Source organism: Somniosus microcephalus, chromosome 1 (assembly GCF_052327205.1).
Source record: "Somniosus microcephalus isolate GS21.2 chromosome 1, FLI_Smic_1.0, whole genome shotgun sequence".
Classification (NCBI taxonomy): domain Eukaryota; kingdom Metazoa; phylum Chordata; class Chondrichthyes; order Squaliformes; family Somniosidae; genus Somniosus; species Somniosus microcephalus.
This window is the reverse complement of record NC_140987.1, coordinates 138,795,557-138,820,501: the sequence shown is the minus strand read 5'-3', so window position 1 is coordinate 138,820,501 and position 24,945 is coordinate 138,795,557. Positions and strand designations below refer to the sequence as shown.

The 24,945-nt window shown below is 45.2% G+C and overlaps 1 protein-coding gene across 1 annotated transcript in view; it reads left to right on the top strand.

Annotated features, from left to right (window-relative positions):
* The first annotated feature begins 422 nt into the window (after positions 1–422).
* The window catches only part of rorb (RAR-related orphan receptor B), a 347,074-nt gene continuing 322,551 nt past the window's right edge, over positions 423–24,945 (top strand). The window contains exon 1 of the mRNA XM_085986234.1: positions 423–665. Coding sequence (XP_085842360.1) covers positions 659–665 — 7 coding nt within the window. The 5' untranslated portion in view covers positions 423–658. The remainder of the gene's footprint in view (positions 666–24,945) is intronic.

Genomic DNA, 24,945 nt, shown 5'->3' with positions numbered 1-24,945 from the left:
AGTAAACTAATATTTTGAAAAGACACGACCTTTCTTGGATTCCTATAGCCTGGATTGGAGGTTTTTTAAAAATCATTAACATTACAAATCTGGTAAAAGGACTGAGAAGTGTCTATACCAATTACAATAAAAATCGTTTTAAATGTGTTTGTGTGTTTAAAATAAACAATAGTTATAATAAAATGAATATATAAGCGTGGGCATGACGAAATAATCTGATATATTGCTATTGTTGTTTAGGGTTACCTTGATAAAACAATTCTGTTACAAGTGAAGGGTATTTTATATTCAGTGTTATTTATTTACGGTAGATTTTCCCTGTGTGCTCTTGGCAATGATTGGCCGCCTTTGGTCAGTAGGAGGGGCTGGAAGTGACAGAATAGTCCTGGCTGCTATAAGAAGCTCTCCCTCACTCTCTCCTGGTGCCAGTGAAATTCACATACGGATGAACGGCGCAGATGTCATGTGAAAGGCCACATGCTCCATTCAGACTCGGAGCGCTAACGGAACAGTAATAACAGACTGAGAGGAGATCAGCAATGGTGGGAGAGCAGCCTACTGACAGTCTTCTTATCGCCTTCTAGCCGTCGCTCCTTTTCTCGCGGAGGATTGGGTTTTGATATATATTCATGATCGTTTTGCATTTGAAGTCGCCACCATGCGAGGTAAGAGATCGTCTGGAAGCTGCTGGACAAATGTTTGTGACAGCTGAGAGATGGAAAGGGGAGAAGGACCACGCTTGCAATATACACCGAGTTTAGAGCGGGGGGGGGGGAAACCCCGTGTGAATCTAGATTTAAAGGGTGTCTGCATGGACGGTTGCTTCAAACTTTTATTTACCGTGCTCTGAGCGGCTGCGCTCTAAATAATGTGTTTTTCTCTTAAACATAAACTTTGATAATCGCTGATAATAATATGCTCCATTGCATCTGAGATCTGACGAGTTCAGCGGGCGGGAGCTGGACAAGCTGTCACATCAGTTTTGTTTACTACAGAAGGCTACTTTTGAACGAATCTAGTGCAGGGCTTCCAGACATCCTTGCAGCGCTTGTCATTCTTTAGCCCATTACAGAGTAGCATTGGCTATATTCCCTCTCTGAGCAGCGAACTTTATGCAATTTCAGCTTTGAGGTTTGTTTTAATTACTGTCAGATGAGAGAAAATTTACTTTTAAAATCAAAATATGTTATCCCGACATATTTGGCGTTTTGGATCCAATTGTAAACACTAGTGAATGTTATAAGACGGATCCATCAAAGTGGTAGATGGCAACTATCTATAGTGATGGATATTTTGGCTTGTTGGCATGTGTCGGTGTGTTTTTATTTCTTTTTGGTAACGCAGTTGGCGAACTTATATTTTTTTAAGTATCCAATGTCCTCGCTGCCTCCACACTGAATTCTAGCACCGTGTGTTTCAATGGACGGTCAGTGCGGAGGATGCTATTGGGCCCTTGATGCTGTGTTAAAGGTGTTGGGGCTGTGGACAGGGTCAGTGTCATGTGTTCCACTGACCTACTTCTATCCGTCAAGATGCTGCTGTGTGCCGGTGCTTCTCCGAAACAAACAAAAAATAGCAGCTCAATCTCTTCACACGTTACACATACACACCGCACTCCAGCTTAGCCCCGCTCCAGTCGTGTGTGCACCGTCATGTGGATCGGATCAGAGGCTCTATCGCCACAGTGTATTAGTACTGTTTAAAATACCAGCCAAGTGTGTGGTTGTTTGAACAGGGGTTTACAGAAAGAGAAACAAACAGCACAAGACCAATTAACATTGCTGGTCATATGGTGGTGTTGTGTCCTTACTAAGTGCGAGAGGTACAAGTACCTTTGTGTTAACTGTTGTTAAAGTGCAACAGAGTAGGTTTGTGTCAAGGCACGGGGTTGGATAGGTAGGGGACCTGTCGCCACAGTCTCGTACACGCCAACTGCTTTTAGATCAGCGGCGACATTACAAGACGACTATTTTACTGTTTTGTAATTTGCAGTCCGTTTTTTAATAAGTAAAAATAACAACTTGGGTCTGGTCTATGTGGCGAGATAAACCCGCCTGTCTCCCAGCCTTTTACGCCGCCCTTCACTTTTTTTCCCGTACCAAGTTTATTCTTTTTAAGTTGCACTGATTTATTATTATTTTGTTGAAAAATACAATATCGATAAAGAACTCCCGAAAACAAAAGTAATTTAGTTTCTAAAATTTGAAAGTTTTGGCTCATCTGTTAATTTTTTGAGGTTGTCCTGCTGCTTATCGCTCGTGCCACCATCACACTACATGCTGGCGATTAGAACTCATCTTCTCTTCATGTTTTAATATATTTAAAATGGAATACAAGTCAAAACGATAGATTTCTTTGTGAGCGGTACCTAAACAGCTTTGGGTGATTTTTTAAAAATGTTTTTGCAAAAGGAAGACAATTGCTGATTCCAGTTCAGTTAACTTTTTCATTTTCAATGTTTTATCTGCAAATTCGATAAATCAACAAAAACAGTATCGTTAGCCAAACATTTAATTTTGACTTTATGAAAAGTGTTGTTTTATTTTATTATTTAATAAATGAAAGCAAAGGAAAAGCTAATATTTGAAAATGTAATTTGCCTTGTTAATGCAAAAATACAATAGGAAAATACAATAAAGTAGCACAAAAATGATTTCCTTTGTTTAGGATGGTACTTGTGACTCTAAAGTGAATTTAGTCCACAATGTGTGTGCAGCGCTTTAATCCAGTAATTGTGCTGTTCCCCAATGTTGTAGCAATAAGATGCTTGTGCACAGATTGTGCCATTTGATCACAGCAGATTATGTTCCTGCTGAAGCAAAGGAGCAAACAAGCATCGAAGTTGATCCCTTTAACAGCATTTGGCAGTAGTTTTTTTTGATGAACTGCTCCAATAATTAGCAGAAAATGCGAAGTAGAAGCCAGACGTGCTTCATATCAACTTGCACCAGAGGCAGTAAAGAAATGAAATGAACATGTATGTAGTGGGGGGGATGACCAGCCGGATCAAGATGGCAGAAAAATGTGAAATAATGATCACTTGGATTACACCCCACCTTCATTACATGGCTCTTGGCTCTTGTTTGTAGCACTAATAGTTAAAAGGTGATTGGATCATAACTCTCAACTTTTTTTTAATGTTTCATTTTGTTACTGTGTCATAGGATGGTCACTATAGTGTGCCCCCATTATAACATGCATGGCTGTCAAAGACTGCATTATAATGATGGTAGGGTGTAATGGCAAAGGTGATAACATCACTATGTGAAAGTGGTTTTGAAAAAAAAAACTGTGGTGAAGAAATCCAACTGATTTAGGAGATGTGGTAAGCCTACGATAAGAATTGAAATCGGAGGAAAGGCCACCATCCTCCACAATAAAAGAGGAAAATCAGATCCCAATTATAATCTGCTGAAAGAAGGTTCTGAACCCAATAACAGAAAACTGAGAGAGGACAGTTTCAGTAATGAAAAGAAAAGGGGCCATATTTCCAGAAAATAGAAAATGAGTGAAAGGGTATTCACATCACTAATGGAAAGTCAGAAAAGAATGATCTCAAAAAGGGGCATAATTGTGAAGGCAATAACCCCAATGATAAGCCAGCAGAAGAAAGGTTAGGAGTTCACTAATGGACTTGCAGTAGGGAGCTCAATAGAAGGTATTATAGGTAATCTACTGTCATTTTTTCCTACACTCGTGGAGTAGTGGGAGATAATACAGGAGGAACATTTGATAATTGCTGTGAGAAAGTAATCATTAACAAAGTGCAGACCTTTTATTATTAGACCATTTTTGCCAGTTAAATGAATTGTATTAACTGTACTATTACTTTCAAACAGCCAATAAGACAAACTCAAAATGTAACGGAAAGGAAATCTAGACCAAAAGAGTGCTTTCAGGAGATAAAGCAATGAGAAAGTGGGGGCAATATGTCATAAAACAGGTGTGAAAAGGCTGGAGGAATAGTTCATTGTCAGGGCTATTCATATGTTAATATTTCCAGGGCTCTAATGATTGAGCAAATTGCTTCAAGACCAGCAGTGTTTGCTTATTAAACCCAGGTTAGCTATGGCTAACAGAAAACAACATGACACTGAACGGGCTCTGTTTTGACATAAAACTGAGAAATTATGTGGAATTGAATATTTTTTTTCAAACTTCTATGATAGTAACTAGATTATGAGAATAACAATGCTTCATTACAGTTAAAGTAACTTCCACATGCAGGCTACATTTCTTTTTTCCATCTCATAACAGTGCAGTAATTTTGGATACTAGGAGGACAATAAGCAAATAAAGTACAAATATTAAAATATTGGAAGAACAAAATGAATTTGACATGTAAATGAAACATCAGCTTCATGAGGCAAAATAACGGATATCATTACCCAACCTCTATCTTCTGCAGATTTGTCCATTTTTCAGTTTTGGAGGCTCTCCTCCATGGCCTCGCTCCACACTGAGCAATCAACTTTGGCCGTCCACCCCACATGCATGGCCCCCACTCCTCTAGATTACTGCTCATTCCCAGTTCCTCCTGCTCCACCATTGGTGGCAAGTATTCAGTCACTTTGCACCTGTCCTGTGAAATTCTCTCCTCAAATCACTTCACCTTATTAACTTCCCCCCTGCCTTCAAAGGTCGCCTAAAAGCACTTTTCTGTGGTTGTTCCTCCCCCTAAATTATTTGTTTTATTTTCTGTTCAGTGTCCATCTTTTTTATCGTATATATGTATATGTATGTAAAATTTCCCCGCTGTGGAGAAGCCTGTGGCCTTTTTATGAATTACTCATAAGGAAAGCCTGCAGGTGCTGCTAATTTCCTCTTGAATAAGTGCCACTGTATTAAAAGCATATTGTGGAAAGTATATTCCCATGTCAAACCTAGCATAACGTATACTTTATTTCTCACTCCCTTGCTCTCTCTATAATTAAATGGCATCTGCTCTTCTTAAATCCAGGTTAATGTAGGGTTTGTTTTTGTATCTTAATCACATGGCAGCTTCATGAAGTGTCATTGTAGATTTTTTTATGCAGCTTGGCTATACTGTACAATATTCATTTCGAGATAAGGTTTTCCTTATTCATAGCAATAAAACTTTGTATTAATCTGGCCCTCGTTGTATATCCTTGTGGTGGTTGAAATCAGGTCTGTTTTCAGCTATATTGCTATTAGAATCTCTTACTGTGATCTCAGTCCTTGATTTTTTAAAATTCATTCATGGGATGTGGAAGACGAGCAACTGGAGGAAGAAATAGTTTAAAACTGAACAAAAAACTGTATTCATTATGGAAATTATGATATTTATACTTAAAGTAATTGCAATCAAATGGAAGTACTGAATGTGAAGGTGTATATTGTAGATTTTACCATATCAGTGAATATTTAACTTGTCTCCTTCACCTAGTACCAATATAATTGCATGTGTCAAATAACTCCTGTATGTGTACACCATCTTGTGCACATTGCCTAATTTACCTGCAACATAGCTTCACTAAATGATCTTGGCACAGATCAGTATGTGTCTGGGTAATATGGAACATGAACATCCTAATACATACAACTGATATTACTGTTTACCAGTAAAGCACTCTGAAAAATGATCCCACCTGAGTGTCATGATCATGATCACTGTTACACTCTCTCTTCATGTGATGTGAGATAGGGATTGTTATTGAATCATAACCGATCACCTCCCATCAAATGATAGAAAATGCTACATAAGATGATTAAAATAATGAAAACAATTGGTCTCTGAAAACATTATTAACATGCACTTTTGACTCTAATCGACCAGGAGAGGGAATGGTTAATGGCCTCAGGCTGACACTTTAGAGTTGACTTGTTCCAATCAGAGTGCAGAAACCATTTGGAAGTTGAAAATTTGTTTTAAATGAGATTACAAAATATGTTCTGCATATATACTGCATGAAAGAACAGTTTGAGTGTGCTATGAGCTGTACCAAAATCTCTGTTTAGATGACCAAATAAGCAGCAAATGTGCAGAGCCTCTCAGTTGTGTTACAGGCTTCTAACACTCTCCAGCCTAGCTGTCCTATATGCAAAACATATCTATTACACACACATTTTCCAGTGTTTTCAAGAATATTCTACTAATGGAATCAAAATAACTGTTAGGGAATGTTTTCTCCTGGAGACAGTTAATAAAAGTGTAACCTATTCTGTATGTGTTTGTCAAGTGGCTTTCAAAATGGACATTCATGGACACAATAACAACTAAAAGTGAACATTTAGTAGACTGCAAAATCTTCCCTGCCTCTTGCATTTTTAATTAGTTTTAACCAGTTTTCTGTAGGAGCCTACCATACTAACATTTTCTAGCATCCACTATAAATGCCCAAATACCAAAAAAAAGTAATTTCTTTAACCAAATTCTGGATCGCTATAATTGGAAAGTTATAAAAGTTTAGGGGTGCAACACATTGAAGCACCAATGTGTAGCGCCACAGAGTGGAGCGATGTGAATTTGCACTGGTGATCAATTTTACCTCGGAGTTCTTGATCTCGAGTGTGTTACTGTTGGGGCTGGCACTAAGCAGGGCCAACACTTCCTCGCAGGGAAAGGAAATTAAAGGGAGTGTCCTCGCTGGATCGCTGTCACACCCTTCTTTATAGCAGCATTGGCAAAGACCTGCAACCAGGTCATCCGCCTGGCCTCTCACTTACAGCATTGCCCAGAGACTGTAGAAAAAGGAATACAGTAAATTGACAAAAAAAGCGATTTGTATCACCACTAAAAATAGAATTCTTCACTTTGAACATATCCATTTGGAGAGGAAGTCAGAAATTCCAACCACTATGAAGAATAATTTGCCTACAAGGCAAATGCACATTTTTACTCAATCAATCCTCCTGTCTTTTAGGGAGGTTTAGCAATTGCCATGTTGCAGACTTTGTCAAATAGCCAACAAGCTACCTTTTGGAAAAGAGAAAACTATCAACATTTGGTAGTTTGGAGTTGACACTGTAAATATTGACACCCCCCTTAAGGCCATGACTTCATAAATTATTTGTTCACTGGTCAGTCTGTGAGATAATCTTTACAGCTTAGTCTGCTCTCAGGATATTCCTTGTTTCTGTACTGAAGCGATGTCTGCACGGTAGTGAGTTTCAAAATGACCCCAGGCAATTCATTTAAGTATTGATTGTCTTGGAACTTAATTGTCTTCTTTATAAATATTCATTATAGTCTCTAGAGCATATATTTTTAATCCATTGTTGCCCTCGTTAACAGAAATTACGAAACATTTATTGTATTCAGTGTACAGGTAAAATAATAGTGCTTGATAGCTGCTTTTTTATTGGTGGTTAACATGGGCATCATTTTAAGAATGTTTACAACAATGCCTACACAAAAAAATTACTATCAGACTCTCTCATGCCTTTAATTTATAATATAAAACAATCTATTTCTTCACCAATTTTTTTTTTTAGGTCTCTTCATCTTTTGCATGTTCTCTCGCTGACATACACCATTGTCTGATTCACACAGATAACCTGCTTTGAGAACACTACTCCTGAGCTGGCTGATAGAGGGGTTCACAAAAGCACTGCAGCTTGCTCCTACCCATCCTTTGTGAAAAGCACCTTGTCTCGACTCAGTGCTTCTCCTGATGAATGGCTAAGATTCAGCGCTTGCTTGTACAGTGGGGAACATGTCCAAAACTTGTGTCCTCCCTCCTGACTCCTCTTTTATGCCACCTCCATCCCCCTTTTTTGTATTGTTCTGTATGTGTTTATTAAACTATGAAATGACCATGCTGTCTGTAGAATGTAACATTTTTTGTCACATTGCTCATTGAAACCATGTAAATCTCCCTTCATTAACCCTACCCAAGTGTCTGAACTCTCTCATCAGAAGAGTACCAGTATGACATTTCCATTTCACCAACTGTCTGTGTCCGAATGAGATTTCCAAACCAATGTTTATTTTGCAGAATTGGAAGGCAGACTTGTGCTGCTGACTCATGGCTGGTAGAAGCCTGCATTGAGAGCCTCCCCATGCTCACCTCACCTTAAATCTCCCTGTGGATTTACACCTAGGCTCCACAACTGAGACTGTTTTTAACCTGATATATCACTCGGATAACTAGCAGTTTCACATGTTGGGTGAATGAACCTGTGATTTGGAAAAATAAATGTAAAGCAGTACAATAACAGTAGGATTGCCAACTCTCCAGAATTGACCTGGAGTCTCCAGGAATTAAAGATTAATCTGTTGGACACTGTTGCGAGCAACTCGGGGGTGGGGGGTTGGGGGTGGAATCATAGATACATTAAAAGAATGGTGTGGGGTTTTTTTCATTTTCTTTGAACATTTTCGTTTATTAATTATAAAAATAATTCAGTTAGATTTAAGATAGTTATGGAAAAGGACAAGGATAGACTAGGAATAAAAATTCCAGATTGGGGAAAAGCTAATTTTGCTAAGCTCAGAGGATTTAGCCATAGTGGACTGGAAACAGCTACTTGAAGGTAAATCAGTGTCAGAGCAGTGGGAGGCATTCAAGGAGGAGATCCGGAGGGTTCAGACCAAATATGTGCCCTTAAAGAAAAAAGGTGGGACTAAAAAATCTAGAGCCCCCTGGATGTCTAGGGACATACAGGATAGGATAAAGAAAAAAAGGGAGGCGTATGACAGATACCGAGGGCTAAATACTCCAGAATCTTTAGAGGAGTACAGAAAGTGCAGGGGTGCAATTAAAAAGGATATTGGGAAAGCAAAGAGAGCATAAAAAATTCTTGGCAAGTAAAATCAAGGCAAACCCAAAGATATTAAGAGTAGGATGATAACTAAAGAAAGGGTAGGGCCTATTAGAGATCATGAGGATAATCTGTGAGATATCAGTAGGGTTCTTAATGAATACTTTGGGGGAAAAATTCAGTTGTTTGCGCCTCCCGTTAGCATCTTAAGATCGCGCTAATGGGGCGCAAAGCAATGAGCGCCCGGGCGCGGTGATGTTGGCGCCGCTTGCGAAATTAACTAGACATTTTGTGGTGGTCCACCACGATCTCCTGCGCTGGCAGATCGTGACGTCAGCCGAGTGCGCAATGCCCCGGACCGGATATTGAGTGGCGCCCCCTACCTTACCGCCTGCCGCTAGCAACGACAGGTTGAGGGGAGCGTTTTGCAGTCAGGAAGGGACTGGGGGAGCGCTATTTAAAGGTGACCGCTTCCTGCCTTTTTTTGTTGGTGACATTTTTGCACCACGCATTCTGAGAGAGAGAGAGAGAGAGAGACTTCTGGAGAGATTCAACGCTGTGTGAAGGAGTTTTGGGTACTGAGCAGCACTTTGCAGGTTCATTTTGATTTTGCCCTTCCTTGTATCGATTTAGAAGAGACTGTGGGGGCTGCACTCTGAGCTCTTTCCCTGGGCCTCTCCATTGTTCTTTCCAGCAGATTTGATGTACAGGTCTGTCCAGGCCGAGATTCAAGGCTGCAATGAGCAGGATGTGGATGGCGAGCAAAACCAACCCTCCCCTTTAAGATAAAAACAGAAAATGCTGGAGAAACTCAGCAGGTCAAGCAGCATCTGTGAAGAGAGAAACAGAGTTAACGTTTCAGGTCGATGAACTTTCGTCAGAACTCTCTAAGAACTGGCCGGCGCCAGTGTGTCTGTGTTCCATTGCTGACTGACATCACATGTGCTTCGCCAGCGCTCTGAGGTAGCGCCTCGCTCCTCGGCCTTTGCGCCTTGACAGGTGTGAAGCACCTGATTTAGCTCTCCAATCACCTCCAGGGGCGATAAAAGCCAAGTTTGCCATCGGAGGCGATAACTAGCACCAGGCGCTAAACTTTGCGCATGGCCGATAATGCCGCCCCAAACGGGGCGATACTGAATTTTTCCCCCTTTGCATCTGTTTTCACAAAGGAGAGGGGTGAAGCAGACATTGCTATCAGAGGGGAGGAGTGTGAAATATTAGATGATATAAACATAGTGAGAGAGGAAGTATTAAGGGGTTTAACAGCTATAAAAGCAGATAAATCCCCAGGCCCAGATGAAATGTATCCCAGACTGTTAAGCGAAGCAAAAGAGGAAATAGCAGAGGCCCTGACCATCATTTTCCAGTCCTCTCTGGCTTCAGGTGTGGTGCTGGAGGACTGGAAGACTGCTAATGTGATACCCTTGTTTAAAAAGGGAGAAAAGGATAGACCGAGTAATTACAGGCCAGTCAGCCTAACCTCGGTGGTGGGAAAATTATTGGAAAGAATTCTGAAGGACAGGCTAAATCTTCATTTAGAAAGACATGGATTAATCAAGGACAGTCAGCATGGATTTGTTAAGGGAAGTGTTTGACAAACTTGATTGAATTTTTTGAGAAGGTAATAAGGAGGGTAGATGAGGGTAGTGCTTTGATATAGTGTACATGGACTTTAGCAAGGCTTTTGATAAGGTTCCACATGGCAGACTGGTCACGAAGTTAAAAGCCCATGGGATCCAGGGCAAAGTGTCAAGTTGGATTCAAAACTGGCTCGGAGGCAGGAAGCAGAGGGTAATGGTTGGTGGGTGTTTTTGTGACTGGAAGGCTGTTTCCAGTGGGGTTCTGCAGGGCTCAGTACTAGGTCCCTTGCTTTTTGTGGTATATATCAATGATCTAGACTTGAATATAGTGGGTATGATTAAGAAGTTTGCAGATGATACTAAAATCGGCTGTGTGGTTGATACTGAAGAAGGAAGCTGTAGACTGCAGGAAGATATCAATAAATTAATCAGGTGGGCAGAACAGTGGCAAATGGAATTCAATCTGGAGAAGTGTGAGGTAATTCATTTGGGGAGTGCTAACAAGGAAAGGGAATACACGTTAAATGGTAGGACACTGAGTAGTGTAGAGGAACAAAGGGACCTTAGAGTGCATGTCCACAGATCCCTGAAGGTAGCAGGCCAAGTAGATAAGGTGGTTAAGAAGGCATACGGAATGCTTGACTTTATTAGCCGTGGCATAGAATACAAGAGCAGGAAGGTTATGCTTCAACTGTATAAAACACTAGTTAGGCCTCAGCTAGAGTACTGCGTGCAGTTCTGGTCACCACATTACAGGAAAGATGTGATTGCACTAGAGAGGATACAGAGGAGATTTACAAGGATGTTGCCGGGAGTAGAGAATCTTATCTGAGGAAAGACTGGATAGGCTGGGTTTGTTTTCCTTGGAACAGAGGAGGCTGAGGGGAGACCTTATTGAGGTGTATAAAATTGAGGGGCCTAGATAAAGTGGATAGAAAGGACCTAGTTCCCTTAGCAGAGTGGTCAAAAACCAGGGGGCACAGATTTAAAGTAATTGGTGGAAAGTTTAGAGGGGATTTGAGGGGAAATTTCTTCACCCAGAGGGTTGTGTGGGTCTGGAACCCACTGCCTGAAAGGGTGGTAGAGGCAGAAACCCTAACCACATTTAAAAAGTACTTGGATGTGCACTTGGGATGCTGTAACCTGCAGGGCTACAGACCAAGAGCTAGGAAGTGGGATTAGGCTAGATAACTCTTTGTTGGCCGGTGCTGACACGATGGGCCAAAATGGCCTCCTTCCGTGCTGTAACTTTTTATGATTCTACGAAAAATATTGGAGATGCGACAAAAGGCTGCTTGACTGATTGGAGCAGGAGGTCATGTGATGAGACTTCCAGCAATGCGTCCAACCAGAGTTGGCAACCCTCAGTAACACCTAATTTATCGGAGCTGAGTCCGGGCCAGTTTATTTATTTTATATAATAACATTTGTGTCAGTGAGTCACACTGGAAGTTACATCACGGTTCTTGTGCTGTAAATGACCACTGTGCATAAAGTACTGTATCCACAGTGCCTACTTCATTCCTCTTTTTTTCAAGTTTTCCTGTCCATGGAATTCTGCCCTCACTGGATTTGTAGGTGAATAAATAACCATTCAAACAACATTTCCCTCTTTTGTAAAGCAATGTCAGTTATTGTTGTGAATGCAGCTATTTCAGCACCAATGGAAATACTGTCTAACCTACCTGTAATGTGCTCCACTGCTATGCTGAAAGGTCTCAGCTGAGATTCTGTTAAAGTCAATCAAATTTACTTTTTAATAAGATCAACTTCAATATATGCAACATCCAACTGTAGCATGCAGATTACCACATCCCATGACACCGCTTCAGATTAATTTTAGCCCATAACAACAAATTGCAGAAAGTCAGAGCTCTAATTGTTCAGGTAGTCCCAGGAAGGGCCTGTAGTATCATTAGAATGTCCCTAATAAAATCCTAGTACATGCACATCTGGGGAGATGCACTCTGGTCAAGGGGTAAAGAGAAAAAGAGATTACATTACAAATATACCTCCTGAGAGGGTCTCGAGACAAAGGCTTGCTCCTATTGCAACTGATAAGAAGAGAAAAAGCACAATGAATTTCAGAAGTTAAGAAGTTAAAAAAAGATTTACAAGTGAAATGCATCGCACTGTGGAATTTGTTTGACTGGATCTCCCCTGGCTTGTTTCAGATGAGGAGTTTATTAGTTCTAATGAGGGGCTGCATGTTTTGACAATGAACCGAGTGTTTGCTGCTACAACTACATTGCTCATCACCACAAGTTAGATATAAATAAACCTAGGAATACTGTAAAATAAAAATGCAATATGCCAGCTCTATAATCCAGTAATTATGTCAAAAGTCCACTTGCTGATGGCATTTTATTTTCAGTATGAGTCTAAATATTGAGGTAATGAGTTATTTTGCATTTACACTCTATGGGGATAATTTTGAGAGTATGAACAGCTGATGTGGCGCAACACAAATCAGAAATTCAGGCACATGCAGCTCATTTCCTAGCTGTCTGCATGTATAGTGTCTTCAAGCTATTACTAACTGAGCCAAGCTAACACACAGTAGTAACTTATGGTTGTAAAATCATGAACAGGATGTGCTCAAATTTTCCTAACTTTAAAACTTACCCCTCTGTGTCAGCTTGGCTCAATTCGTAGGGCCCTTTTCCGCGGGGCCAGAAGGTTGTGGGCTCAAGCCCCAGAACAGGACTTAAGTACAACTTCCCAGTGCTGAATTGTCAGAGCTGCTGTCCTTCGCAGAAGATGCTAAAATGTGCTTCCTTGGCAGCATGCAAAGATGTGCTGGTCAAACATTGCTCCCTCAACCAACAGCAATAAAAAAGTGTAGCTGATCTGTCATTTCATTGCTGTTTTATGTGAGGTTGCTGGTGTAAAATGGCTGTGTTTGCCCAAACAATAACAAAAAACACACTGCACTCCTAACTCACTTATTGCATGAACTATTGACATGATGGCCCATAATTTGCAGACAGCGATGAAGCAAAGGCATTTGCCGCTGGCCCCAAAGTAAGCTTGCCACAAAGATCTTGAAATCTCTGTGGCAAAGTTCGGCTTTTCTGCCATGCAATTGAAATCCATGCAAGTTAATGGGGAATCCCTAACGCGAGCTGCTGTGATGTCAAAAAGCTGTCTAAGTAGTCAATCAAAAATGCAGAATTCTCAGACAGCGAACCAAGAAGTGAGTAAGCTCCTTTTGATTCTAACATTTTTTTAAATGTTAGAGAGAACAAAACAAAGACTGAGGCTCTCACATGGGGAAATGGCAAACCTGAGATAAAGATGAACAAACTTTTTTTTAAAACTTTTTTTGAAAGTTTCTTAATTTTCAATTTTTCTTAAAATGCATAAATTTGACATCACAAAATTAAAATGAGTTTTTCAGGGCCTTTACCTTTGTTTAGCAGTCAATACACTGTTAAAACCATAATTACACCTAACCCAAAAGACTGTTAAATACTCATAAAGGATACTTAACAGTCTAATTACGGCAGAAGGGCTCAAGTTTTTATCAGTGTCCCTGATTGGACAGATTACACTGATTGCCGGCTGTGGGGGGTGGTGGCACAGTACAGCCAGTGTCGGAGCAGTGAATGACTGAACACAACTTCAGGATTTCTGCGTTAGGATGCGCATGTGGTACATCCTGAAGTTGCGGTCAGTTTCAACGGGGTAATAACAGCGAACGCTATTCGTTCGCTGCTATTACCCACCGCAAATTGATGATGTGTTACTTAAGTATTTTTTTAATAAATGGGGGCCATGAAATTGGAGCCTTTAGAGCTGGCTGTTAAAGCTGGTTTGGAAGAAAAAGTGGTGGCCACCTCGCTTTCTTCCGCTTCCAGCGGGTCCCGCAGTGGCCACCATTTTGAGCAGGTCGGCAGCACTGCCATTGCCTGCGCTGGCTGCAGATATTTAGAAGAGGCAGATCTTGACGTCAATGAGCGCAACGCTGATTTGATGCACGATCTGCCATTTTTGGACATCGCTGCTCCATTTAACGCGCCCTCCTAATCACGACAAGCTGACCAAGCGTTCAGCAACAGGAAGGACAGCGCTATTTAAAGGGATCATCAACAACTTGCAGCTGACTTGCTTTTTCATTTCTACTGGCTCTGTCTAAGTTTGTGCAACTGTTTGGTGCTTTCTAGTTATTTAAAGTTGGTGAGGTGACAGGTAGTGTTGCTGCAAGTGGAAAAGGCCTTGCTTCTCATTTAAAGGGTTCTGCTCACACCACTTGCTCCCAGTCATGTGGGCTCTGCTTGCAGTCCCCCTCATGCTTGAGTATGACAGGGAAATGGAGCGGAGGCAGCAAAGAAGAGGACAAGATGTTCAGAGGGAGGAGGAGGGGCAGGAGGGCTCTCAGCAGGCATCCTTAGCCACCTAGGGTCTTCAGGGAGCACTTATCCAACCTGCACTTAAGACAGGAGCAGTGTATTAGGAGGCTCCACTTCACCAAGGAGGTGGTCACAGAACTCTGCCACCTCCTGGAACCAGACCTGCAGCCTCAGTGCAGGGTGACGATGGCTCTCCCAGTCACCCTCCAGGTCGCCGTAGCCCTCAATTTTTTCGCAACTGGATTCTTCTAGTCTGGAGTAGGTGACATAGCTAACATCTCCGAGTTCGCCGTCCATCACTGTATCCGAGAGGACACAGAGGTTCTCTACTCCAGAAGAAGGGACTTCATTGTCTTCTCTCTGAACAGGATGAGCGCGCATGTGGCTTTGCCAGGATATCAGGCATCCCCATGGTGCAGGGCACCATTGACTGCACACACATGGCTTTGTGGGCACTGATGTGCCTCAATAATTCCGAGACTCGATGTTCGCGAAACAAAACAAGGCTTTTATTAACTTAGAAGGTAACACGCAGTGGAGAGAGGTATCTTCCATCTGGAGGTCTGCAGTACTGGATATGAGGCCAGACTGAGCTTGCTTACATAGGGGCCACGTATGGGCGGAGCCCTACACACAATACATTACAATATACAATACAATGGTGAGGAGACGGAACTGAGGTAAGGGAACTGAAACCTGAAACCAACCACAGTCACGGGCAGTGATGAATGGAATATTTAATCACATTCACCCCTTCTGTAGATTTAGTCTGCTCGGGGGTTTGATAGTCCTCTGCGACCGACGTGGCTGTTGCGGTGTCGCGGGTGTCGGCTGGGTGTCCCCGGTGGCCTCCTGGGTCTCTGCCGGGGGTGCCGCCAGGGTTGTTGAAGGGGTAGTTGGTGGGGGTGCTGTTGGTCGATGCTCTTCCGGGGGTGATGAAAGAGTAGTGGGTGGGTAAGAGTTGCTGTGATCGTTGTTGTTGCTATTGCCGTGGTTGTTGTCGTTACCGGCTGGGGCGACGTCTTTTATGGACACGGTGTCCTCCCTTCCGTCGGCGTGCCGGACATACGCGTATTGGGGGTTGGCGTGGAGTAGGTGCACTGGCTCCACGAGAGGGTCCGTCTTGTGGCCCCTCACATGCCTTCGCACGAATACCGGACCTGGGGTGGAGAGCCATGATGGCATGGATACGCCTGAGGTGGATTTCCGGGGAAAGACAAACATTCGTTCATGAGGCGTGGCAGTACACAATAGCGACCGTATCGAATGGAGCACATCTGAGAGGACTTCCTGCCAGCGGGAGATAGGGAGGCCCTTGGTCCTTAGAGCTAGAGTGACTGCTTTCCATACTGTCCCGTTCTCTCGCTCCACTTGACCGTTACCCCGGGGGTTGTAGCTGGTGGTACGGCTCATGGCGATCCCCCTGGACAGCATGTACTGGTGTAGCTCTTCACTCATGAAGGACGCCCCCCTATCCGTATGGATGTAGCTCGGCATACCGAACAGGCAGAACAGGCTGTTGAGGCATTTAATGACCGTGGCACTGGTCATGTCTGGGCAGGGGAAGGCGAATGGGAAACGGGAGTATTCGTCCACAATGTTCAGGAAGTAAACATTGCGGTCGACTGACGGGAGGGGGCCCTTGAAATCTAAGCTGAGCCGCTCAAAGGGCCGTGCAGCTTTGATTAAGTGGGCTCTATCTGGGCGGTAGAACCGAGGCTTGCACTCAGCGCAAGTGTGGCAGTTCCTGGTCAGAGACCGAACTTCCTCAATCGAGTAGGGTAAGTTACGGGACTTTATGAAGTGGAACAGCCGCGTGACCCCTGGGTGGCAGAGGTCGTTGTGGAGGGTCTGTAGCCGATCCCCGGTGGCGCTGGCACACATCCCTCGTGAGAGGGCGTCAGGGGATTCGTTAAGGGCCCCTGGCCGGTAAATGATGTCATACTCGAAGGTGGAGAGCTCGATCCGCCACCTAAGAATCTTATCATTTTTAATCTTCCCCCTCTGTTTATTATTGAACATAAACGCTACCGACCGCTGGTCGGTAAGTAGGGTGAAGCGTTTGCCGGCTAGGTAGTGGCGCCAGTGGCGCACTGCCTCCACGATGGCTTGGGCCTCCTTTTCTACGGAGGAGTGTCTGATCTCGGGCCCTTGGAGGGTCCTCGAGGAAAGCTACGGGCCGCCCCGCCTGGTTGAGGGTGGCCGCCAAGGCAAAGTCAGACGCATCACTTTCCACTTGAAAGGGAGTGTTCTCGTCCACTGCCTGTAGCGTGGCCCGCTCAATATCCTGCTTAATGCTTTTGAAGGCGGCGTGGGCCTCAGCAGAGAGCGGAAAAGAGGATGCTTTCAAGAGGGTGCGGGCTTTGTCGGAGTAGTTGGGGACCCATTGGGAATAATAAGAAAATAACCCCAGGCACCTTTTCAGGGCTTTGGGAGTGTTGGGCAGGGGCAGCTCCCGTAGGGGGCGCAATCGGTCGGGGTCTGGTCCGATTTCCCCATTCTCCACCACGCTGCCTAGTATGCAGAGACGCGTGGTGTTGAAAACGCACTTGTCCTCGTTGTAGGTGAGGTTGAGTTTTTGTGCGGTTTCCAGGAACCTCTCGAGGTTCAAGTCGTGATCCTGCTGGTTGTGACCGCAGATGGTGACGTTGTCGAGGTAGGGGAAGGTTGCCTGCAAGTGGTGGTCATCGACCATGCGGTCCATCTCCCTCTGGAAGACCGAGACCCCATTCGTCACCCCAAAGGGGACTCTGAGGAATTGGTAGAGGCGTCCGTTCGCCTCGAAGGCGGTGTACGGGCGGTCCTCTGGTCTGATAGGGAGCTGGTGGTACGCTGACTTGAGGTCGATGGTGGAGAACACCCGGTATTGGGCGATTTGGTTCATCATTTCTGATATGCGGGGTAGCGGGTAGGCGTCTAGTTGGGTGTACCTGTTGACCGTTTGGCTATAGTCGATCACCATCCGTTTCTTCTCGCTACCCCTTACCACTACCACTTGGGCGCGCCACGGGCTGTTGCTGCGTTCAATAATGCGCTCTTTCAGGAGCCTGTCTACCTTGGTCGCGATAAACCGCCTGTCCTCCCAGCTGTACCTCCTGCTTTTGGTCGCTATTGGCCGGCAGTTAGGGGTAAGGTTCGCGAATAGCGAAGGCGGCTTTACCTTCAGGGTAGCCAGACCGCACACTGTGAGGGGCGGCTGGGACCCACCGCACTTGAGCGTGATGCTTTGGTGGTTGCACTGGAAATCCAGGCCCAAGATCACGCTCGCACATAGATTCTTCATGGTTAATACTTTAAAATTATCGTATACAGTTCCGTTAACGGACAATTGTACCGTGCAGTAACCCAGAATGGTCGATGTCTGGGTTTTATCAGCCATAGAGATGGTACCCTGAGTAGGGACCACCTTTAGGGAGAGTTGTTGTGCCAGTTCAGGGTGGATAAAACTCTCCGTGCTTCCACTGTCAATTAAACATTTAACCCGGCACCCGTTTACCTCGATGTCCACCATTGATTTGGATAGCGGGTGCGGCCTGGTCTGGTCCACTGTGACCGATGCCACTGTAGGGCCCTGATCGAGACAAGATGGCGTCCACGCTGTCTGCTCATGAGATGGCGGACCCCACGAGGTCGGGCAAGATGGCCGCTCCCACGGCGCACACGCGGCGGTGGCGGGTTTTCCGGCGGGGTTCCCTCTGCACACCTTCCCAAAGTGCCCCTTCTTACCGCACTTAAAGCAGGTGGTGCCTTTCGCCGGGCACAAGTTTCTGGTGTGCTTTGGCTGCCCGCAGAAGTAGCAGTTGGGTCCCCGACGCGTCGCGGCTGTCGTAGGGCTTCTGGGGGGAGAGCGGGGCCCCAACGGTGTCGGGCTGCCGGGCGGGGAAGATGCCTTCCAAGATGGCGGCGCCCTTGGTGCACACATGGCGGCGTGGACGGCGCGGGCTGAAGAGTAGGCGTCCGAGTTTCTCTGGGCCACATCCAGGGATCGCGCGGTGTCCGCAGCCTGTTTCAGGTCCAATCCCGTGTTTTTTCCAGCAGTCTCTGCCGGATGTAAGTGGAGCTGAGGCCTGTGATAAAGGCATCGCGAACAAACTCGTCAGTGTACACTGCGGCTTTTACATCTTGGCACTTGCAGTCTTTGCCAAGCATTTTCAGGGTGCCTAGGAACTCCTCCACCGATTCCCCAGGTCGCTGTGCGCGAGTAGCGAGCAGATGCCTAGCATACACCTCATTCGTAGGCTGCTGGTAATGCGCCTTTAAGATGTCGCAGGCGGCCAGGTACGTGTCGGCGTCTTGGATGAGGGGGTAAACCCGGTGGCTTACCCAATTCCGCAGAATTCCGAGTTTCATACTCGTAGCGTCTTTGACGGCTGCGGAATTGTCCAGGAAGAATTCCATACACATAAACCAGTGTCCGAAGCGTGCCGATGCGTCCGAAGCATGCTGGTCCAAATCCAAAAGTTCGGGTTTTAGGAGTTGATCCATTGTGTTGAAAAATAAGTTAATAAAATTGATGTGCCTCAATAATTCCGAGACTCGATGTTAGCGAAACAAAACAAGGCTTTTATTAACTTAGAAGGTAACACGCAGTGGAGAGAGGTATCTTCCATCTGGTGGTCTGCAGTACTGGATATGAGGCCAGACTGAGCTTGCTTACATAGGGGCCAGGTATGGGCGGAGCCCTACACACAATACATTACAATATACAATACAATGGTGAGGAGACAGAACTGAGGTAAGGGAACTGAAACCTGAAACCAACCACAGTCACGGGCAGTGATGAATGGAATATTTCATCACAGGCACCACATACCAATTCCGAGATGTTCCGTAACCACAAAGGCTACCACTCACTTAATGTGCAGTTGTGGTGTGAGCACGCCCAGTGCAACATGATGGTGAATGCCTGTTATCCTGGCAGCAGCCATGATGTCTTCATCCTGCACCAGTTCGGTGTGCCAGCAATCTTCCAGCCATCACGTCAAACCCGAGGGTGGCTGCTCGGAGACCAGGGCTATCTGCTCTACACCTGGCTGATGACTCCCCTCTGCAACCCCACCACACGTGGCCAAGAGTCATATATTGACAGCCATGCTGCTATGAGGAACTTCATCGAGTAGACCATCGGGGTGCTAATGCAATGGTTCCGCTGCCTCTACCGCTTGGGAGGAGCCCTCCAGTACATGTCGGAGCGGGTGTCCCATTTCATGGTGGTCTGCTGCATGCTCCACAACTTGGCCACCATAAAGGCACAGCCCTTGCCAGCAGGGATTGTGGGCCACCTCAGGAGGAGAAGGAGGAAGAGGAAGAGAGGAGGCAGGCAGCAGAACCCTGTGTTGGATGGGCTGTCTGAGCACCTCATCAGACTCCGGTTCTAGTGAATGAAACCCCAGATCCCTGTTGCTCACCACCTTCCGATCTTACCATCCCTCTGTCATGGAACATTACAGCGTCCTCCTGGGCACAGTGCTGAAATGAGAGCCACCACAAAAAAACATTTCAAGCATAATTTATAAGTTTATCAAATGCAAATCAAAACAACAACGTTAAGTAATCACGGTTGTGCATGCCCTTAAAGTGTCTGTCTTTTGTTCCTTTTTCTACTCTAGTGCTCCTACGAAGTCCTACCCCAGTGGCAACAGCATGGCTGGTGACAGACTGCTGTCTTTAAGTGGAGAAGACCGCAGATGGCCTTGCAGGATGACCTCAAGCAGCTCTGGGCCTAGAGGGCCCGGCTATAGACTGTACCACCTCAGCTTGGGCGGCAGCAGTCTGGGCTGGCTGGATGATGGGCAGGAGCTATGGCATTTACGGAGAGGCAATGATCGAGTATGAATGCTGTCACCCTGAGGGTGGACAGCAGGTTCTTGCTCCACGGAGCCTCAGCCACTCGCCCGGAGTGGCGCCTCAGCATTCCTAGCCATCTGTTGGGGGACAGATTGCTGGAGTGCTGTGAGACCCTATCAAACTTGTAAACCCAGCCACGATGGCACAGCCTAAGCTTCCACTGCAGCACTTAGATATTGGGTCGCTTCCGCCTGTGCTGCAATGGAAGCTGTCACATCACCCATCACATGTAGGATCATGGCTGGGTCCACAAGGTCTCCGAGTTGCCCATCATTTCCATCCTGGAAATCACTGGCTCCAAGCTCCACTCAAAGCCCCGTGCAATGTTGGAGCCAGACTCCTCCATGCTCCTTGACACTGACAAGAGGCTCTCTAGCACCTAGCATTTCTGTGTGCATGCCCAGCACCCTTCTTCTGAAGGCCACCCCATCGGAGTCATCATCTGAGTCCTGTGCAGCAGAACTTGTGCGAACTCTCCCGGGGAGCTGGCACCTGAGCTACCATTTCCCCCTGACCTGGTTGCAGTCCACTTGTACCCGGTGATGTACCGCGTGCAGATCTTGCCTCAATTCTACCCACTAAAGTACACGCAGTGCCGTTTCCTGAGCTGGTGTATGCGAGTGTCCGATGCAGTGACTGTCTTCTTCTCCTCTATCACTGTCCTCCTCCATAACTTCGAAGACTGGCTGGCCACTTTGGAGTTCTTGGGTATCTGAAAGGAGAAAGGCGCAATGGTTGGATTGTGGTGAAGGGAGAAGTGGGGAAAGCAAGATATCCATGCATACACCATCAGCAGCCTGTAAGTGAGAAGAGATTGTCCAATGAGGGGGAAGTAGGAAGAAGGAGTAGGTATGAGCATACCATCATCAGCAATGCTTTCAACTTCTCCACTCGCCACAGACTCTGACTGCTGCTCCAATTATGTCCAGTACTGCTTCCTCCAGCTCTTTCTGGTTCTGAAGTCTTACTTCCCCTCCACCCATCTGCTGCTGCGCCCAGCACTTGTGTGCCACCTTTGCCTGCAAGAGAAAAGGAAGTGTCAGTGAGTGTGATGCAATGTGTTTGGGTGATGTGCCTTTCATGTTTGAATAGCTGGCAGTGTGTGCAAGGTGTGAGATGTGGGTGTGAGTCGTTCAGCAGTGGTAAGTTTGTGAGGATGAAGTGAAGCTCTGATTATGAGGTATGAGTGCTGATTGCTAGAGATTGTTGGTAGGTGAGTGATGGGGGTATGGTGCATTGAGCAGTGTGTGAGGCTTGTGGTGAAGATGGTGGGATATGGCATTTAAAGATGCATTCACTCCCCTTGACCACTCGTGTGAGGTCATTAAACATTTTGCGGTGCTGAATCCAGGTCCTGGCGACAGCACTCGTTGCAGTGATGGCTTGATCGATCTCCTCCCACAGCCTTCTGGTGGTCTACCTCGAAGGCCTCCTGTCCCCCTGCAGGTGAAGGGCCTGATGGTGTCTTTGTACTCTCAGAACCAAGGCCTCCCGTGCCACATCCAAAAATCTCCTCGCCCTTTCCCTTGGCTGTTGGGCTATGGCGCTCTCCACACTGACTGAGATGCTTCTACAACAAAGCACCTCCCCTTTAAGTGGTGCAGAGAGCCTCAGCCAAACTTTCTTGGCCAGTAGACTGCACCCGATATTGGCCTCCTTGTTCATCACTAAGCCAATCAGCATTGTGTTTAGCGCTGAGATTAGGCTGCAATCATTATAATGAGCAGGGAGCATGAATTTTACGTTCTGCCTGCACAATTTTGAATGGACGTGGGCGCATCATGCTGCATGATTCCTGCACCTGTTTTTTGGCCTTATCCAATTTTTAGGACGGGGAGTATTATATATTATATTTTCCATGTAACTTAGGAATTAAGTTGTGCAGTTTATTCAGAACAGAGAAATAATATTCTACTTATGTGACAGATTACAAAAAATCTATTTTGAAGCTGTTCAAGTAGCGTTTTACTTAACAAAATCAGGTAGTTTTGCTACAGAAAGCAAAGCCTTTCTTGTTGCAAGGGTGTTAACTTTTGGTGTTTGAGGTTTGATTTCTAACTCTAATGAGTTTTTGACACGTTAAAATGGAAAATTTATTATATTTTAAAGGATTTTTTTCATTTCAATTATGTGGTTATTACTCCAGCCTGTCGATCAGGAAAAAATGCTTATATGGGGATCAAAGTTTAAAAAAAAAGTTAAAACTGAGTACAGTTATCCATTCTCGAATTCTCCAGGGCCTCTGAGTGAGAATAAGTGCTAATGTGGAAGTTTCATTTATCAGGAAAAATAAAGCACTGCTGATCTTTCAAACTTGTTGATTGGATACTGTTTAAAAGTATCGCCTGGCTTTTAACAACTTTTCACTATTTAATAGTGAGTCTGTCATGACTTAAACACTGAGGAAACCAAAGTTGTTATAAGGGTAAAAGATGGAAGATTTCTTTAAACAGACTGGGAAAGGACACAAACTAAATGCACTTTGTCTTTTTTTAACCAGTTCTGTTCTGCTCCTTTACTCTATTCCTTCTGAACCCTTACATTACAGCCTAGAAATTGCTAGTACTACACCAGACAGGGGACAGCAATGTCAGGAGTTCACTACAGCACGCACTTACCATATGTTTCCTGACCTAACAAAATTACTCGAAGGTGAAAATAGACTGTTAATGCACTCAGTCATGTGGAACATCAATTAAGGGGCCAACTTGTATATTTAAGGGGTACTCTCTGCACAGTCCTCTAGTAATACTGGTGCAGGAGCAGGCATATTGAAAGAGGCTGAAGAGAGGAAGCCTGAATATTTATTTAATGAAAGAAAGACTTACATTTATATAATGCCTTTCAAGTTCACATGATGACTCTGAGTGCTTCACAAGCAATGAAGTACCTTTTAAGTGTTATGTAAGTAAACACAGCAGCTAAATTGTGCATAGCAGGGTCCCACAAGTAGCAAATGAGATAAATGACCAGCTAATCTATTTTTGGTAGAGTTGCTTGTGGTGTAACTGTTGGCCAGAACACTGCTCTCCTTCCAATAGTAAGTTGGGATCTTTTACATCCATCTGAATAGGCAGACAGGGCTTCAGTGTAACATTTAATTAGAACGACAACACCTCTGACAATGCAGTACACCCTCAGTACTGCACTGAAGTGTTCACCTAGGTTATGTGCTTACATCCTGGAGTGGTGCTTGAACCCACAACCTTCTGAATCTAGGGGAGGAATCTTAACTCCAAAAAACAAGTGGGTTGGGGTCACATCAGAAGTTAAAATGCAAAAAAGATGGAACCGGAACCGAACCTGCCCACTTCCACTTTTAATGGAGGTGGGACGAGGGCTGGGTGACCAATCCGCTCGTAGGAAGTGCGTTGGTCATTTAAATATTATAATGAGTCTGCCTGCCTTCATTTTAACAGTCATTCTATTTTTAACTACAGGTTGCCGGGTCTCGCCGGCCTCAAGAAACCCGGCAGCTTAAAGGAGGCGAGAAGGGCTGAATCCATAAGCTAAGTGCATTTACAGGACTACTTGTGGGCCTGCAGGAGCAGGAGTGTTTCCTCTAGGCCCAACAAGCTATCCAGTAAACCACCCTTCCTGCGATCTGTCTGCTCCCTCCTGACCACCATCTGCCCACCCCCCTGACCACCATCAGAGCCCAGCCCCCCCAATCAGAACACCATCAGACAACCACCCCCCCCGCAATCGGGACCCTCCCAGACCACCATCAGACCCCCCTCCATGCAATCGGGACCCCTCCAGCAAATGGGACCCCCTAGACCACCATTGGAATCCCCCCATGATCCACACCACCCCCCACACAATTTGGACTCCCCTCCCACGATCTCTCTCACTCCCACAGTACACCTATATACTCACGTAGGCTTGTGAAGCAGGCTTCCCGCCCAAAAGGCCTCCAACCTGTCAAACATGCCGCCTGTGGTCAGGAATCCCACTTAAAGGGGCCCTGCAGTTAAATTCTGCAGGACATTTGGGAAACCCATTCTTCCGGGTTTCCCAACCTCCCAACAGCCCGCCCGCACAGAACCTGCCTGCAGGCTAAAATCCAGGTCTAGATTTTTGGACACTTGTATAAACTGCATTCAGTGCTCCACTAGCACTGCACATGGCAGAGGAGGCTGGAAGAGCCAAACCGAGGTGACCAAAATGTCGGATGGCACATTTGATGTACCAAGTCTCACCATTTCACTGTACCTGTGCCAAACACAGTTACCTGCTAATGACAGTAAAGATGAGCCTAAGGAGGCTTAGACAAAACAGGAAGGCACTGACAAAGCTGTGCCATCTCTTTTAGGAAGGTTTCCGTACATGTACAACACCCATCTAGCACTGCCAGAGGCCATCAAAGTCAGCATAGCTTTCAATTTTTATGCATCAGGCTGCTTCCAGACTGGCATAGGTATATCAAGGAGCTTACAGAT